The 20,106-nt window shown below is 38.1% G+C and overlaps 1 protein-coding gene across 1 annotated transcript in view; it reads right to left on the bottom strand.

The window, feature by feature from the left end:
• Positions 1-20,106, bottom strand: part of PARP8 (poly(ADP-ribose) polymerase family member 8) — a 119,087-nt gene that overhangs the window by 37,152 nt on the left and 61,829 nt on the right. Inside the window, exons 6-12 of the mRNA XM_066568953.1 lie at positions 18,154-18,231; positions 13,472-13,566; positions 10,132-10,192; positions 8,991-9,081; positions 6,091-6,157; positions 4,588-4,713; positions 1,831-2,395 (exon numbers count right to left, since the gene is read on the bottom strand). Of these exons, the coding sequence (XP_066425050.1) occupies positions 1,831-2,395; positions 4,588-4,713; positions 6,091-6,157; positions 8,991-9,081; positions 10,132-10,192; positions 13,472-13,566; positions 18,154-18,231 (1,083 nt within the window). The remainder of the gene's footprint in view (positions 1-1,830; positions 2,396-4,587; positions 4,714-6,090; positions 6,158-8,990; positions 9,082-10,131; positions 10,193-13,471; positions 13,567-18,153; positions 18,232-20,106) is intronic.

Genomic DNA, 20,106 nt, shown 5'->3' on the forward strand with positions numbered 1-20,106 from the left:
ATTTTTCTTTCAGCACACAACAACATAAATTAGAAGTAACTTCTGTTAACAAGAGTCAGTAAGGTTCAGACTTCCCTCCAGAAGGGAGGCATCTATTGTGGAGGCATCTATCTATAAATGATGCCTACTTCAATCAAACATTGCTTTGAACAGAGTTACATCAGCTCCACTTACAGTGTTTTGGCAGGCTTTTTTAATAGGGTTATTTCCTTTCATTTTTCTACTGTTTAATTGCTTAACTGCTTTTTCATTTTTCTTCTGGGAAACAATCCTACTTGTATTCATATATGAGATTCTCATATTTTAGCTGAGAATTGAAGAGAACTCAGTATCTTGATTCATCACTCCTACATTCCACTGACTTCAAACTGCAGTTAGGCACCTAAGTTACCCATATATCTGATGCCTGCATATAAAATGTGAAATAAGACTCTTGATGCCCTTCCACTAAAGCCAAACTGCATCTGACCATGTATGTGATGATCTTCCCTCAAAGTAAGTGCATTGAAGCAATAAATTATGGGTAGTTTTTATAGGCTGCCAAACAGGGCTTGCCTTTTTTCTTTATCAGGTGATAACATCAGTAATGAAACCTGGTCAGCTCTTCATTATCTTAAAAAACCAGAGGGACTATTCCTATTAATGTCAGGAGTGAAAAGTCTTGCTATGGTAATGCATCCTCTGCTGAATCAGAAAAAAAGTGCTTCTCTAAACTGCAACAAGAATAAAGTCTGATGGCTCATCTTAAATTAATTTTGCAGTGCACATCACATATATCAACCACACAGCATACATATAAATGATCTTATGATAGTCTATCCCTGCCTTTAGATCTGAAGAGTACAGCTTAAAGCTTACTAAACTAAATTACCATGAAACATAGTGCACTCAATGTAATTTCATTATTTAGAATCACTATTTTAAACATATGTATGGCATCTGAAAGAAGAATCAGCTTCCAAGGCACCACCAGGCAAAGGGAGTAGAGAGAACTATTTTCTAAACACTTCTCCCCACATCAAACACAAAAAACAGGCTGTTGCCTTGAAAGACTGCAAACAAACCCACTCTTCCTTCTAAAGTAAAAAGCCATCTTTAAAGAGGTATAGGCAGAAGAATCGATTTTGAAAGCTCACTCTTAAATGCAAGAGTATATTCTGATCTTTGTTTTCCCAACTGATCATGTCTCTGAGGAAAGTAAGAGGGCCAGCATGGGCCCAGTTCCTTGCATGGCCTCCAATGTCCCCCAGCACATTTGAAGCTTTAAGTTTAACCCTTCACAGATCACAAATGTGCAAGAGGTGAGTGGAACCATGACTGAGCTCGTTCCAGTATGATGGTGATGATGATGATGATAATGGCAGATGCAAAGACTAGAAGGAGAGGTGATGTGGCACTCAAACCATCTAATGGACAGTTGTTTCCCCCACAAAACAAGCAGGGAAATGATAAAAGTCCTCTGCAACCAATCTAATTCTGCAGCACAGAAGTGCACTCCCCCTTCTTCCTGCAGAAAGTATGCAGGGAAGAAGTGGGTGACGGAATTTTTCTCATGGCAAGCAGCTGTGCGTTGAGCTGCATTTCAACACGACACATAAAATCTCTGTCCTGACCCCAGCAGATTCTGATTTTATAATTTAAGTATATGTGTATGCACAGCTGTTTGAATCCTCCTTAAAAAGCTGACTTCATTGCTCTTGTCTCCTAGTATATCCAATATAGTCACTATCATATATCCTAAGTATTAATGCCTTCAGACAAAAAGCATAATAGCACATTTGGAAAATAACAGGAGGAAAATGAGCAGAATACAAAAAAAATATTACGCACAGCAGCTTGTGAAGGTGATGATGAGGATGGTGTTAAGATACCAATAAGCCCTGAGGTAAGAGAGAGCCTCCTGCTCTCTGCCATGGTGGACTCCTTGAAAGGTTCCATTTTGGATGATTTAGGGGCATTGGAGTAAGTCTTGCTGAGCAACTTGTGGTTCTTCAACCCATCCAATTCTTCCATTCTAAGGTTACTGGAGTAGGATCTGCTTAAAAGTTTGTGGGGCTTCAAGGTGCTGTTGTGCTCACATCGAGGATCCCCAGAGCACGACCTATTTAACACCTTATGGGGCTTTAAAGAGATGCACTCCTCTTGCTTGACAGCTGCAGAGCAAGCACGGCTCAGCAGTTTGTGCGATCTGAGAGCCATTGTCTGTTCAGCCCTCGGGTCACTCGACAACGAGCGGCCAAAGGTTCTGTGGGATTTTGTGGCACACACATCCTCTGCTTTCACCGTACTAGAGCAAGTCCTTCTCAGTAGTTTGTGGGTCTTGGAGATGCCGTCCTGTTCTGACTTCAGTTTTGATTTATTCTTACCACAGCCAGGTGGAGGATAACTTGGCGACCTTAGCATAAAGAACATGGAAAAGTTGGAGAATAATCAAAATCCTGGGCAAATCAAGCAAGATCACACAGATGTAAAGACTTCTAAGGTCACCTGGGTTTATGTTTTTCAGTAGTGATAAATGCAACCCAGACTTTTAATAAACAAATGTATATAAATGTATATCTTCCAATATCAAAACAAACAACTTACTGCTACTTACACATGAGCTCATCAATCAAAAAGACAATCAACTACTCAAGTAGAAGTTAGATCTGTGACCTTACAGCTTTTTGTAAGGTCTTCTATGTCTCAAAACAAACCAATTGTTCAGGAAATTATCTTCAAAATGAAATTCACCTCTTATAACAGATTTTCCTTATCAAAATCTGTATTTTCTATGTAATGATCACAGCATGATCCCATGAAAGTTATTGTATTCTGGAAGCAGCATAAGAAATTCTATGTTCAGATCCAATGGAAGATACAATGAAGTACCAGTGAAACTTGGAGACATTAAATTTAATTCAGACGAAAAGGATATTATTTTAAAACCATCCTAATAAACTGGGCACTTTGTGAAAGACAAATTTACCCTTCTTTCTGGTTATAGATAAATTCTACACTTGTACCACCAGAAATGAGAATGTGAGAGACCTAAATAACAAATGCAGGAAGTAAAGAACAAAAGGTTTTTATGAAACAACATTCACACAAACTGTCACATTTCTGTAAGGTTCACATTCCCCTCTCCTTGCAAAGAACCTGTAACAGGTATGCTGAATCATTTTCCTATGTTTTATAAGCAACACCAATCTTTGGAGGTTTTTTTCTTTGTTTTGTTTTTTTGTTGTTGTTGTTGTTTGTTTTGTTTTGCTTTTCTTTGATTTTTTGTTTGTTTTCTTGGGTGGGGTTTTTTTGGTTTTTTTTGGTGGGTTTTTTTTGGTGGTTTTTTTTTGCATCAAATAGAGAAGTCAAAACCCAAGGGGAGAGCCTGGCAGGTTTCCCCACCCCGTTAGCAAGTGTTGACAGTGGAGGATGCAGGTGGAGGCTGCTGATTCACTGTAAGCAGCTGGCTCACTCAGATGGGAGGTAGGAGCAGTGCCCCGGGGACAGAGAGGGTGAGACAGAGAGGGTCCCTGCACTTGGGCTGAGCCATCTCTGGACTTAAGCTCCCAAACCAAGAGGAAAAAGAATGGGCTGATTTTGTATTCTGAATAAAAACAAGCCCCAGGCTACAGCCTGTGCTTGGCAGCGGTGCGTTGGTTGGTAGGGAATGGATAAGACTTCTACTCAAAACACTGTCCTTCCTCCTCTACCTTTGAATAAACAATGTTTTGTCATTTTTGGCATTCCCTCCTTTTTCAATCTGAGCGATTGCTGTACGCTAACTCTTTTTCATACTCTGAATTTAGAATGGTAAAATTCATCAAAAAGAAGGAATATTCAAAGAAGCATTCGATTCAAATTCAGTAACTGAATCGAAGGGGTGATCTGTCAACCCTGCACAATCAGGAAAACACACTAGAGTAAATAGTCACAACCCTGATAGAGGGAAAATCAGAGCCTGATTCTACATATACTTACGAGTATGAGCAACTGGCAGAAATCGTATTAAATTCAAATTCATTCAAACTATTCATAATCTCTTTCTTACGCTTTCTAATGCCTTTTCTCTTTGAAATTCTGTGCCTGCATTTCAGAAGTGGAAAACATTAATGTAGTCAAATACCGGAGAGGGGAGGGTGCTCAGCATCTTTAAAAATCATTCTTTCAATTATGATCATTCCAGTTAAAAAAAACTAAACATACAAACTGCTGTATAAAGAAGAGCTGGAAAAACAAAGTTTTTTAAAATACACACAACATATGCTATACATATATATGACTTGTATTTTTATTCTTGCTATTCAAGTAAAGATAAAATAACAATACCAACACAAGTTAAAATAAAACTACTTATTTCCAGTTCTGGTTGTAACGTGGCTGTTTCAGAGAGCAGGGCACTGAAATGCTCTGGCTTCTCATAATCTTAGAAGCTGCAACAATACCTAGTTCACTCCTGATGTCATGCAATGCAAGGACAGGAAACCCATGAGGTAAGATATAAATAGAGAACTTCTCTGTGGAGAAAAGTCAAGATTTCACCTTGTGAAGTCTGCTGTGGATTTTGAACAGTTTATGGTAATAACAGCCCATTTTTCTTGCTATTACCTGCGCAATGTAGAAAAGATGTGCAGAGGGGATTTCACCTTTTTGTCAGACACCTTCTTATTGTGCGTACAGTTAGATTTTTCTTTACTGTTCTTCCATTGTTGTGTAACAAATGTCTGCATGATTCTGCAAATTAAGACAGAAAAGAAAGGTTTTCTTATCCCAGCCAGGACGTACTCATTTTAACACTACGGTCTCAGTGGTCACCACGCAGATGACAACGCAGTGTTCTCACTATACAGCTGAAATTTTCATGTATGTGGCAGAACACTGACAGTGCTAGCTAGAATAGTGATTGGGTGCCCCAGATCCTCAAAAAGGCTTTTTTTTCCACATAGAACTAATTTAATATGGGACTCCTAATGAGAATACAGTCTGTGTAAAGAACCACTGCAACTGCAAAACTTATGCAGACTATACCTATCATGGAGGTCTAGAGACAAACTGAGTCAGGGGCATCAAATCCAGCTATAGGGGTCTACCTCTCACATGACCACAGGCTACTGCATCCGCATGGCTAAGCAGAATCTTGTTCTCTGACTAATCTGGCAGTGGGGGTCATAATAGTGATAAAAGTCAAGGCTGAATTTGGTGAGAAAGAGAAACATCCCATTGCCATAGCCATGAGGGACCACTGGGCCCATGGGAATTTTTACTCCTGCTCAGTTGTGAGCTGTGCAGCTATGTTCTTGAAAATGTCATATGGGAACCTTTAGTAATTACCTGGTGCAAAAATCACAGATGGGGTAAACTGCAAAACATTTTAAGAGAACATTTTGAGGGAGCATTTCTTTTTTTTTTTTTTTCAAAGTCAGGTACCATAGAGATTTTAATAAATTGCTTCATTTGTAAGAACATGAGAAAGCTGCGCTGAATTTCTTAAAACACTAAACAGGATTTTTTTTTACCTCAGGGGTTTCTTAATGTTGTAATGGTGAGATACTAAAGCCCATATACTTAAAAATTTATCACATGTATAAAAGCATATGCAAAGAGATGACTCAGCAAAATTATATTAAAAAGAGTTGTACTATGACCACATGAAACTGCCAGTTTTTTTGACTATCCTTCCACCTTGTCCTCAAAACATGGATGGTCTAATTTCTGTGGCATATCCTAGAGGCAACCATGAAAGCATAGCCCCCCCAGGGTATGCATGGGGCTCAAAAAGACTCCTGTTTCAGAGGCTTCACCATCTAAGCAGAAACATGAAATTGAACATTCCAAGATATGGTCTTTATACCTTTTATAGATTACTTCCTAAAAGGTACCAAAATGACAGAAAACTCTGGCAAGTAACACAAATCAAGTTCTCATCAACAGCTGTCAAATCCAAACTTAATATGGTAAATATTGACTTTTATTTAAAGATAAACAACTTCAAGATACTTTGATCCAACAACAAACCTGACAACATGAATTTTATTCTACTTGACATGGTCCAGTAACTAAAAGAGTGCAATATTTGCCTATAAACATGGGTTTGTACTTTTCTAGACTTACTTTTTCAGCTGATGTCCCAGCCCAAATCTTTCCTTAGTAGAGATCTGAAATACATCCACAGTTGGCACTAGGGAAAAAGGATATTTTGTTGGTATGTGAACTTACAGCAGTAATGACAAACTTGTGACCACCTAAGTCTTATTTAAGGACCCTCTTCTTTGTGGAGCTTGACTACAGACAATTAAATTGAAACAATGGCAAGGGTGGACATGTCATCTAAGCATATTACGAAAGAAATAGTCCTTTTTGAAACCTCAGCCAACATAATTTACAATTTTACACATGGAATTCTCCCAAATGTATCTCTTCCCACTCATTTTATTTACAAAAATATGTCGTTTTATACATATACACTATGCAAGTGGCAAGCAGCATCAGATTAAATGTATATGGACTGGCAGTTCATCTCACCTAATATTTTAAACTTTTTTCCCAAGTAAGTAGTCTATACACAGCAGAATTCCTGTGGCTACAAAGAAAGTCCAGACTGAAACTGAATTCATTTGTATCTGGCTTTTGTTTTTGAGGGTGTTTTAATACAAGATCAAATACCATCATATAAGTGCCTGATATGTGAATTCCAGTGGCTAAGGATTACCCTGAAATGTCCTCAAGGCCTATCCTAACACTGGTATATCCATATTCGTGTCAGAAATTGCAAACGTACAGGGTAAAGGATGGCAATTAGCTAGTGGCATTACGAAAATCCTTCAATAACATTTGCTAGACAGAAGTGGCAGATGGAAGCCAGTACTTGTTGAGAGCCACAGGGCCTCAAGGCAGGACAACAACCAAAGCATATTACAAGCACAAACAGACTGCATACTTTGTATCGCATAAGGTGATAATGAGCAAGGTAAAATAAAAAAGAAATTAAAACAAAAAATTTGGAGTTTGTTCAAATTTTATTAGAAATGGAAAATCAATATTTCGGTATTATTCTGACCATTCAGCAGAATTTTATTCAGAATATCCAAGTTGCACTTTAATTCTGCTTTATTAGATTAAATTTGATAATAAAATACAATATATCTAGGTTTGCCATGCAATTTAACTTAGTTCAAAGGTCAGTAGTTACCTCTCCTCTAATGTTACTATTCAAATAACATCAAACATAAACTCATTTTTTAAAAACAAACCAATGATTTTTTTCAAAAGGGATGCATGATTTCATTAAGTATAGCAATATCTTTGGATTATCAAATTTCAGACACTCTAGAGGGGGCTGGTGGGATGGGGAATACTTTAAATATTATTATACCTACAACTAGCAATCTTAAAATCTGATACCTAGACCAAAATTTTTGTCTAGACTCCACAATCAGATGAGACATGCCAATACCTCCACTGGCTGATTCATCCTCTCTAAGACAGGCTTCGAAGGCATGAGGGACAAACTGCCCACGCAGACACTGCTGAGACAAGCTATTAACTAGAAGAACTACCTAAAATCAGTACATTACACAGCTACAGGGTGGTGCTCATATCCCCCACCGTGCTTTGCAATATACTGTGTTCCTGTTTCTCAATCAATAGAATGTTGTACAGCAGAAACAGATACAGCACAAAATTCTGGCTCTGTATTCTCAAGAAAACAGAAGAGGAATTCACATAATTAAGACAAAAGATGGTGGATCTCACTGTGTTTTGCTAGTAAATAAAGAGACGTGGCTGCAACAGCAGCTGAGCTCATAAAGCCAACGTCAGCAAAGTTCTTGCCTGTGGCCCTGCTCCTGCCTTTCTCAGAACACCGGCACTCACACAAGCAGCCAGCTGCAGCACTGGGAACTATGCTTGCCACCTTAACCTTGTCAGAATATATATTCTTGTTACTTCTCATTTCTCATTGCACACTGCTCTACATACCTCACCTTCCCATATTTGCTGCACCTCTTTATTTTTTAAATTACATTTTGATAGGAATGTTCTGAACACTTAACACTGCTTCCTGCTATTGCAAATGCATACTTTAAGATTTGTATATTAACAAAAATGATTGAAGTAATAAACCACAGACAAAAAGACTACAGTCAAGGGGAAAAAAAAGATTGGCATAATGAAATGCTTATTTGAATGAACAGAATATAGCTTATATCTAGAATTGTTGGACAACATATCCTACAGAAATAGCTCACTGGGACGGATTTTGCTGAACAGGACTGGAAATATCTATTCATTTTCCAGAGGCAGAGTTCTCCCACAGACAAAAGCATGAGCTGACAGCCTGTACTGCAAGTCTCCAAGTCTGGGCAAGCTATAATCCAAACTGAGTCTGATTTGCACTGTAAAAATATATCTGGAGTTGACTCTCATATATGAATGCTTACAAATCTTCAAAATCAGTTGATTCTTCATGAGCTTGACCACTTCTCTAATGAGGAAACTTTACTCACTTAAAAATTCTTTTAAATCTGAAGATTTCCAGAGGTCACATACTTATGTAGAAACCAGAAGCTGAAAGGGCAATTACCATGGACTGGCTCTTAAAAGCTGCATGAAGAAGGGCATGTTAATGTGCTGCACAGGTCTGTGTAAGTCTTCATTATCAGTCATACCTCATCGGTGCAGATGATGTTTGATTTCAAAAATGAGGAAATCACATATTAGAAACTCTCAATCTTTACTGCTTAACCCTGGTTCCTAGGGGAAGCAGTTGCATCTCAAAGGATATCAGGAAAACAAGTTCCCAAAATCAACCTATGAAACTTTAAATTAGATGCTTGTGTCACTAGGAAGGGCCCAGCCATGCAAATACGTGTAAGCCTAATTTCAAATCAATAGGACTCCTCTCAGCAGTAGAAGTCAGCACAAGCAGGATCAAAGATTTGGTAGTAAGTGTCTGCCCCATGGCTCTGACTGGACACCACACAAGGCACAAGAATAATACAAAATTGACCAACCTGGACCATTTAGGTACTGTGTAAGCGAGCAGTGCAGTCGCACTATTATAGGCTCTGTGCGAATTACATCCCAGGCCACAGCAATCTCCTCCTAGTGTAAGACATAAAGAAAGCAACAGACATCATTAGCCATTGTGAGGAACTACTGCTTTTTGTCAGTCTGCCTTAGGGTTGGTACAAACACCATCCATCCATTTACCCAGTTGTTTAGCATCTACTCCAACATAACACATTAGATTCAGGACAAATTATGGCACGTCAACACCCCCCAAAGAGCAGTGTCAGACTACTTCCAATTCTTGGCTGAGCTCATTTAAACCAAGCAGAGGTTTATACACAACACTGCACATACAGGCAGAGACATTCCCATCTACTAACAGGTACTGCTTCAAAGCTGAGAAGCAAAGGAGAAAAAAAAAAAAACAGAATAGAAACTAGCCCCATAACTAAGGGCTAAGGAAACTTTATCTCCTTAAAACTGGTCTAAATAATTCAAGCTATGATCAGATTTTCTTAAAAATTTAGTAAGGCTCAATAACTGTTTTATGTGCTGTGTGGACCTGAAAATAAGACATATCTGTGCAGAAGCTAATGATGACCTTAAAAGTTCTCATTTTTGTTCTTTATTATATAGAGGCCAGGAAGGTGCTGCACAGATGAGGTGAGGAAGTGTGAAGCTGAATGACAGCACAACAGCTAGAGAAGCTGTGTTGCCAGCCAAGAAACAGCACTACTGTCCCTTTGCCAGTCAAGCCTCTCTCTAATCACTGTACAGGAGCACTCCTGACAGAGTCCTCCCCCCTTCAGGAGTGTAAGTGCTTTCTCCTGACTCATGCCTAGGTTAGCATAAAAATAATGGTGTTTCGTTTATATTTATTAAAACATTTACCATTCACAAAAAATGTTTGGAAGGAAATACACATATAGCAAATAAAACCCTAACTCAGCATTTTAACAATGTGGTCTAAAAGGGAAGAAAACCTTTCCACCGTGTATTAAATCAATAATGTGACACCCACTTGTGAAGATCAAGTCACCCAAAAAAAGGGACAGTATCAGTGGTTGTCTAGAGAGTCTGATGTGTAGCGAAATTAAATGGGTATTAATGTTCATTATGGAATTCTATGATTAGATTACTTACATCAAGAAAGCTAACATCAATATGTAGATCAATATCTACATCATCAATGGCTCCATATTCCCTGAAAAGAAATAATTACATTACATTAGAGCTCTTTAAGATACTCCTCAATCCAGGAGTACTTACAACATGGAAGATTTTATAAAGGATTATTTTATCTGTAAAATCAGAATAGTTATAAAATACACATTTACATAGATTGGATCAATATTCACAGTGGGTGACTATCTCCTGAACTTAGAAGTTTTTTTCAGAGCATCTTGCTTACACAGGCTTGCTTTTCCACTGATTCCCCCAAAATATCTCTCTATCCACTGATTCCCCCAAAATATCTCTCTGCTGTTATGTACTTCTGTCTCACTTATTGCACAGATAAACAAAGAAAAATTAATAGTCACATGCTACTCCCACTTATGACACAAGAAAACCCTTGTTAATTTTCAAAAGTATTTCGGGTTAACAGCCAGTAACCTAAGAATAGGCTTCGGATAAACCACTGTAGACAAATACAACATAGCCTAGAGGATGGCATGATATACCTGGGGGATTGCTTCATACATTCAAGCATTTGTTTGTCAAAAATAAAGACTGCCCTGTAATGTGCTCCAGGCAATAGTTACCTGTTTTATCTGTTATGCGTAGTATTGCAAGATTCAGAATTAACAGGTATTTCATTGCCATCTGCAATCTTACATTTAAACTGCAACTTTTGTCCCTCTTACTTTCTGACTCACTCTGACTGCCCTCCCCCAAAGTACTTGAAGACTTCTGAAAAACAGAGCTAGAAAAAACTTATTCATGCACCTAAACAAAAATCTGTTTTCCTTTTCATTTACATTACTTAAGTGGGCAATGTTGTAAAAGTACTATCTCAAATTTTCGCAGATTAGCTTTCAGCCACTAGGATGTTTTTAACTTTAAAACTCCACTTCTCTGCTTCTTGTCACAGCGACTTTCAAGCTTTTCTATTAAACTTGACTAAGTGCAGAGCAGCAGTTGTGCATAAATCAGTCAATAAGGCAGTTTTGAAACAGTAAAATGTAACTGTTTCCTACCAAAGTGACCTCTCGGCTGTGGTAGGGCTGAGTTTGCACTGGAAATCGCTTGAGCTCTTGCAGAGTTTGATGAAGGGAGCCCCTTCCACCAAAATTCAGCAACCCAATGGTTCTCTCTGGTCAGGGAAAACCCAAGATCACTCTCTAGATCAGGTCTGCCCACGCATTGCACACACAGGGCAGGTGAACAGCAGGACAGGGCCTCCTGTATTACAGGAGACTTCCCAGCCACCTTCAGTGATGCTCCAGTGTCACCTCACCCAGAGGTGACCTCCTACAGCTCACTGAAAACCTGGCTTTGAAATAGGGAAGCTCTACACCTACTGAATGGCTTAGCCACTACCCTACCCATCAGTGGCATCATTTTTGTTCACTTTCCAGAAGATCTAAACATTTTTATGGTATCTTAAGTAATTTTTTATGAATGCAGGCTGGTGTTACTCACGAAACTGAGATTCAAAAGGCTGTAAACAAGAAAAATTTTATAAATAAAACTGAGGAATGGTTAAACTAATGGAATAGAAAGATTAGTGAAGAATGAATAAGATAAAAATTAGTTTTAACTGTGACATTTCCATATTCACTTGAAATCCCTTTGCCCCCACCCCACTACTATCCTAGAAGATGGATTTTAGACACATGATGCTAACTCTGGTTTTAATTTCCCAAGCTGACATGAGGAGGAAATCATGTTTTATTCCAACACCTGCATCTTATGATCTGATAGCTTCATCAACACATCTTGAGTTTGAAGCTCCCAGAGGTCCTCTGCCCATAAATTAATAAGCAATGTAAAGAGATCAGCTGGATGGATCACTTTCTCAGGGCTTTTGTGGCCAGATTTCTAAGGGCAGTGGTGAAAAGCATGCAGGTACAGAAACTTCACTTTTGCATGTAAAACTGACTCTGTGACAGCAAAAGATTACTGAAAGGAGGGTCCACTGTCTAGGAAATATCCACTCTCAGTCAATACTCTTGTCAGACAAACTTGTCTCTTCTTAGAGAAGTGGAGCTGCACAAGGAGTATGAAAATGAACACTTAAAGCTGTGGGGTGTATTTCCAAGAATTTGTAAATATTTTCAGCTGCAATAGAGTGGATAAAGCATTAAAGTTTTACAAATGCCAAAAGCAGCCACAGGTGCCAGTTTCTACTAGAGTGAGCTCAAGGGCATCACAGTGTTTCCAGTGAAACAGCTGATTCAATAAAATACATGCATTTAACTTTTCGAAAGGTTACACATAATGTTTCCATTTTAGGAGTTTGAAGAAATTTCATAGTTATCAGTTTAGCAAATACACATTTATCCATTTCCTAAACCTATATACAGCTATTCAGATTTCAATTCCCCAGGTTCTTGACCTTTCATAAATTTCCATTTAATTTGAAAAGATATAGTACACCAAAGCTGTAGGTATGGTCTCTCTTCTTACTTGGTTTGTATGATAACTTCAGTATTTTCCTTGCAATACAGGACAGGTCCGTTACATCTTACCTACCTGTTATTTTTATGGAATTATTAAGATTATGTTGATGGAAAATGAAGTTATAAAATACCTGATGCTTATTAAAATATATACGTGACATGCACTATGGCAGAATCGTACACATTCATGTATGCCCAACAGAATCAGTGTGTAATTACTCTTAGCAATTCACATCTGACCAAGGTTCTACTGCGTCCCTGTGTAGGATACTTTAGATCCCCACAATCTGAAAACTTCCCTAATCTCTGATCAAGCCCTAGCTTCTTACTCTCTCTCTCATGATGACAATACAGAGTATTTGATCACTCATTCTACCTACAAACAGCTTTTCTGAAGAAGAAAAACTGTTATTGTGTCTTCTCTCTCTCTTTTTCTCCTAGACTAGACAAATCCAATTCCTCCAGTTCTTCCCTAGGGAAAGTATTTATTAAATCTCTTACCCTTCCTCTTGTTCACCTCCGGGGCAAAATAGAGAATATGACAGAAAAAGAGTTTAACAAGGGTTTAGAGAAATGTTGAATAATAATTTACAAGAAAACACAACTGCCTGACTAGAACTGCAAAAGACGATGTTTTAGAACAGGGCTGTTCTCAGCACAGCTACTTGCAACCATGCTGAGCAACAAAAGAACCCCCAAAAACCCAGCACTGACGCTGGTTTGCAATACTCCATCCTTTGTCACACAACATGCAGAGATGACCAGAAAAGACTTGTGCTTTGGCAGTCAGGGAAGGTCCATAGAGAACTCAAAGTCCAAAACATTCAAGGTTCCACAATACAGAAAGGCCAGTGCCATACCTGAGAGATACTGCATTAGGTCCATAGATCTCTCTCACTGCTGTTAAATCAGCCTCCAGCTGTGGGTGCTTGTGAAGTTCTCCATCATAGCTAACCTGTTGGGGAAAGAAAAATTTCTTGGGAGTTCTGTATTTCATTTCTGGCACGTGATTTAGATTATTTACTCTCTGTAAAATATGTTGCATTAAGATTCTTTAATGCCACACTCAGAAAGACAAGTTGAAGCCCTGAGGCCACCTCATCTGCTAAAGCAGTAAGATTTTCAAAGCAGGCACCTCTGCCTTGAAGTGTTTTGAGGTTCTCTTCCTGTTTGCGGGAAGAGAAGCTGCAAAGGACTCATCCATCTGTCCTAGTTTGTCCCAGGGTTTGTTCTGGGACACTTGTGTATTTTAAAAATGTTAAGTAGGGTAAGAACCACATGTCCCCAGTCTTGTCATCCTAGTCTCCAACCACTACAGCACAAAGGTTTGCTCACTCTTGCTTTGTTGTCCCACTCTCATATATACTAGACACTAGAATGGCTTGGGCACAAGAGAAGCATGAAACTATTCTCTATACCCAGCACTCCAGCATCTAAATTACATTTTTAGCTCACTTACTGGCTACATTCTGCCCACCAGTGCAATAGTATCAGATGAAGAAAATAAAATTAAAAGAACAATTTCCCACGTTAAGTATTACACCAGAGAAGGTATAAAGAAGTATACATCTAGACACCAACCCCCCCTTTTTTCTTCAAACTCTACATGAAAAATGGAAAAAGTAATGTTTGTGATTATACCAAAAAGCAAAACTTGTGAAATGGTTTGGTTGGACTGTATGAAGTCAAAATAATTAATATCCTTCTGCCTTCTACAAGGTCCAAAATACCTCTTTGGGCATGTAACAATCTATTCATCATCTGTCTATTATTACCTTCTTCTCAAGAAAAATGATCCTTATTGTGTGAACTTAAATCTATGTATTTAGAACAATTAGAATGACAGTAATTCCACAGAAGTCAATGAACTTCCTAGATTTGAACAGATTCAGAAATGAGCGTAGGATTTGGTCTGTAGCATTGACAAATTCAGAAAGCAAAGCAGCAGAATGCAATTTATCCCTTTAGACGCACACATTATATATATAACCTTACACAGGAATCCTGCAGAGAATTCTTGTTATTGCAGAGCCACATCCATATGCAGTACTATTTCTTCCATTTGTACACCCAAATCTATAGGAAACCAGTTCTATGACACTTTCAGCTCTGATACTTAGAGATGTGTTTTCAATTTAATTAAATGTCAGTAGTATTAAAATAATAATCAGATGATCATCTTTTTACATTTGAAAATCAGCAGAGAGTAATTTGATTAGACTTAGACCTAGAATTCTTTAAGTATAAGGCACAAAATTCATCAGCATGGCATGGACATGTATTTGTCAAAGATATAAATGTTATCCATAACCAGAAGATTATAAAAAAGTATCCTTCCTTGGTTTGGGCAGGCATGTCAGAACAATTTTCCAAGTAGAAGAGCACAGGAAGAAAATTGTTATTGCAATTTTTTTCACTTTAGGTAGGGGGAAACCAATCCTTTTTCCATGCTCATTACTCAAAGAAGAATTCTTTAAAGATGCGTAAGTAATTGCTGTCCTGCTTCCAAAGAAAGCACAGCAATCGTTTCACAAATCGTAGCAGTGGTGCACTTGCCACCTTTGTTGGTCCTAAACCAGATTTTTAAATCACTCTTATGTTTCAATAATAGTAAAATACAAAAGGAACATTATGCAGAACACCACACTGCTAAAAATAATGTTTTTTCTAATTTATTTTCTCATGGCAAGAGGCTATAAACTCAAAAAGGAAATAAAACAGTGTTCTGGCAAATTTTAAGACCACAGTATGGTACTTCCCACCCCTGAATTAGTGCCACAGACATATTGATGTACGCAGGGGAGGCTGTCAGCGTTTTGTATTTCTGCATTTTCAAGTACGTCTTGTAGCAGAAGCACAAGAGACATGCAGAGAGAGAGCCAAAGGCAGCAGTATTTCTGTTTTCCTCTCCTGTTCTTATTTGCAAATGTAGAAGATAGTGATTCAAAGAAAGAATTAGCAGAGTTGCAGAAAAAGTGAGTATAAAAGCTAAAAAAATCTGGTAACTTTGCTTTGTGATTGAAAGGTCTGTGTTCAGAAAGTCTGTTTTTTATCTGAGACCTTATTCAGATTATTTTACAAAAGGTTGCTTTTTAGAAGGAGATTAAGCGATTTACAAACCTAAATCCCATTGAAAATCAATAGGCCTTAGACTATTGAACCACTTAGCTACTTTAAAGTATTTATCCATTAAATCCTTAGGGAGGATTACAAGCAGGTGTTTAGGAAGTGGATACAAACATTTAATTTACAAGCAAAAGGTTGCATCCTTACACTGCCCATCAAATGCCACTTCCCATCTTCCATGGGCCTTGTTTCATCAGCAGCAGCTCTTCTGCCTTTACAGCTGCAGCCACTTGGAAATGCTAAGAATTACCCTGACCTCCATCTTTCCCAACTGTACTGCACACAATTGCTCTGGCATCTCTCCCCTCTATTTGTTAAAGTCACTATTTCTGCCCCCTCTCTCTGGGGGCACCTGACTCAAAGGAAGGAGCCTGTCTTTTTTGTTCCCCACGTATATGGTCTATATGGTCAAATCTTTTGTCTCCCCAATACATCTGGTGCTCACTTGACAACTCCTACAATCCCTCTGCTTGAAAAAGGGTTGTTCTTTTTTGTCTTTCAAGGGACTTTGCTCATTACCTGATTTCCTATTTATTTTCTGAGTCCTCAGTGTTTTTATTTAACTCTAAATGTCTTCATTAGACTTCTATCTTTTTGACCATGAAATTTTAAATTAGAAATGTCCTTTTTTCCTCTTTTTAAATACACCTTCTGTGATGCCTTTTTTTCTTTTCTTGTTCACCGTATTTTGTTTATGGATATTTTATATTCAAAACAGTAATAATCAACTGATATTTTATTTTTATTACAGACCTGATTTTTTTTTGCCAGTTATTCCTTCAATTAAATGTACTACCTCATAGCGAAGACAATGCAATATAATCTAGTTTCCATTTTAATATCAGGCACTTAAATTCGAACAAGTCTTGTCTATTACACAGGTCTTTTATGCCTTGCAAAATGCTGTACTGCTATCTGTGTTCGTAACTCACAGGCAGTGCTAATATTTATTAATCCATTTGGGCATTGCCAGGGATCCTTCACCAAATGTATCAGCCCTGGTTCAAGAAATAAGCACTCCCAGCTGTTTTTTGCCTTTTCCTTCACCTTCAGGTTACTGCCCTTCCTTCGGAGTTAAAAAATGAAGCGAGTACACACAACTCATCACTACAGGACAAGATCAGAAGCTTTTTCCTCTCAGGCAGATTAAAATAAAACATCTCTCTTTGCAGTGAATTATGTGTATGGTCCTCCCCAGCACTCCCCAGCATGGGGCTGTAGGAGTCAGCAGCTGAAGAGAGGCAATTCCTGCAGTCATTTCTAAAGCGAACATGAGTCAATTCCCCATGTTGGCTATTTCAAACAAAGAAAATAAATCACTTCAGTTCAAGCTTCAATATAACTTTTAATAGCTTTTCAGGGGGATGGCGTTGTTTTTTTGTTTGTTTGTTTGTTTGTGGGGTTTTGTTGGTTTGTTTTTTTTAAATTGTACAGCACCTCAACATGAATTTTGTGTGCTAGCCCCACTGCACTGTTGGCTCTGCAGGAGAGGAGGCTCAGCGATGTCCTGCTCATCAGCATCCCACGCTCTCTGCACCGACCCACCCCGCTGGCACTGCTGCCGTGCTCCTGCAGCCTTGGCTCTGCACCCAGGGCACGGATGGCTTCAGCCTCAAGGCTGAGGTAAGGGACAACCTTCACCAACAGCGACCGTAATTCACTAAAGTGTTCATCAAAATAAACAGTTCTAATAAACGTAAGCGAGGAATGACTCCTTGGGGCAACATTGAGGCTACAAAACAAGAGACATCAGAATAAAGAGACTAGCAGCGCAAAGCACACTGCAAAAGAAAAAGGCATGAAAAGATTTTATTGCCCAATACACAAGAGAATGCAAGAATTAATTCTGCTGAGGGAACAAGAAGGAAAGACACAGAGCAGTGCAATCATCTAAAATATGCAGCATTTTTCAAGGTGAATTTTACTCTAGAGCTCAGAAAAAGAATGGACTATTGCCTAGACCAAAATTGTTTTGTAATAACGATTTTCACCATAAAAATGCACTGCTCTTTAGTTTAAAAAATGGATTCTCCAGACGGGAAACAGATCTGGATCCAGTCTGACTTCCCATTTGTATTAATAATGGGATAAAAGCTTTACAGAGTCAGTTATCTGTTTCCTGGAAGTAAGCAAGTAGCTTCTATTTTCAAGCTTTCTGAGGGGTATATGCTTTTTCCATTTTTATAGCTTTGCAAAAGCAAGCAAAGTGATGTTATTTTGAAAATGTTGCAATTATAACTTTGAACAAATTCAATATTTATGCCATAAAATGCTATGTACATACATACACATGCCACTCTACTCAACACTGAAAAAAAACATAAGAAAAACAACATTATAAATTAAAAATGGATTGAACATAAGAACTCTCAAATATTACTTTCCTGGAACTTGTGCAAAAAATTTCCTGCATTACCTGTCCTCCATAATAAAATTCCTCAGAGTCATTATCTCCTTCAGAGTCCTCTTCAACTGTGCTGCTGTGTCGTGACTCCTTAATGGAAAAGGAAAGTTAACAATGATAAAAACAATGTTGACCTTACATGTACAGATCTAAATGTAACTACAGGAATTATGCTTTTATGAATAAACTCATAGCATCCTTTCTTAAGAGATCTTTTAGTATAATTTTTCCAGAGACCCAATTTAAGAATAATGAAATATCACATGAAAAAAGCACCTAATATAGGGTACATAAAAACACCTTGAATATATGTTGGAGAAATAATACTTGTGTGGTTAGAAACACAGCATGGTATTTTAAAGAACTGGAAAATTCAGCAGACTTTGTGGGGATACTTCACTCTGTGCTTTTGCCTAACAAAGCCTAACTTTCTCATCAAGACTGGTTCTGTACATAGATATTTTGGTGTGTCAGCAACCTACTACATCTTTATTTTACTTTATTCTCATAATTAAGCCCTAATAGTTTCAGGAAACAAGTCCAAACATGGAATATCTTATGGTTCCTTCTGTGAAAACCTGACACTCTGCTGCTTAATAATTATTTTTTACAGAAGTTCCATCCTAGTGCTAGGAAAGTTGCAAACTTAATTTTCTGAGTAGCTCTTCTCTGAGACAGTGAAAAGTAAGGATTAGAGAGTCCTATGCTTACCTAAGTAAAACCTGCTCCAAATAGGCTGCTTTGTGAATAATATCAAATAAACTGAACTGATCCTGCTACTGACTGCAACTCAGCATGAGATAAAATGTTATATTCTGTTTCCCACCACTAGAGCCTTTACTTATAATTATATAATTGCTTGAGAGAGTAATTCTTGTTTCCCACAATGCATGTGTTATTTCTATTTCCTATGGTGACTAGTAGCCCCTAAAGAACGTAAAATCATCATTCTTCACTTCAGCCTGAACGTAATGTATTCAACCCCTTTTTTCTTACTCATTTTCTACACAGACAGGCCACAATGGAATAGAAATCAGAAATATTAATCAAAAAAGCAAAAGTTACCCTTAAATTCCACAGCCATAAATGTCAGTATGTATATACACTTATCACCAATTTCTGTGGTCAGATATTGTAATCCCATTTGCTACCTCTGCCTCTAAATTCCTACTCTATTCACTGTATGTATACATACAGTGCAAAGGTGTATTTACCCAATCTCATGGCAATTTCTGCCATGACATGAAAAATAATTTCTGCTTCTACTTCACTGAAAATAGATTAAAAGAAAACTTTAGTCTTCTTTGCTTTATAATAAAATTGCTTCAGAGGGAAGTATGTTTCAAAACAGAAATCAACTGAACAAAAATTCCACACAGAACTCTCACATTAGAATTGTGACAAACCCATCATAACCTAACCAAACCTTGAACTGTCTAGCCAATAGAAATCATCAGTTTTAAGAGATTTTTTTATAAAGGGGTTTTTCTCAGTACTTTCACATTTAAGTACCTGATTCAACTAGAAACAAAATAGAAGCTCAAACTCAGTCCCACAGAAGCTAACTATATTTCAGGCTTTTAAAGAAATGGGTAAATTCTTCCCACACTTGTTTTTCTTATGTTCACAGAGCACTGAATACAATGATGAGGCAGAAGAAGCAAAGTATTTTCAGTGCAGATTTTCACGTCAAATGACATTTCATTTACTAAAGCACCCGATACCCATGGCATCCAGGCATGCTTACCTCCCATTTCCAGAGCACTCAGCACCCACCCTTACCAAAGGAAGACTTTAGGTCAAGCACCTGAAGTCCTGACAATGCTCAACCCCCCACTTGAGGCAGGAGCCTTTGTGGCGCCTTCTTTGAGGCCATGACATGGCCAAGCCCCAAGTGCGGATTTCACCTTTGTGCCTCTTCTTCCTCAGCAAGGCTGGTCAGAGAGCTGTGCAAGAGGCCTGGGG

Source organism: Molothrus aeneus, chromosome Z (assembly GCF_037042795.1).
Source record: "Molothrus aeneus isolate 106 chromosome Z, BPBGC_Maene_1.0, whole genome shotgun sequence".
NCBI lineage: Eukaryota > Metazoa > Chordata > Aves > Passeriformes > Icteridae > Molothrus > Molothrus aeneus.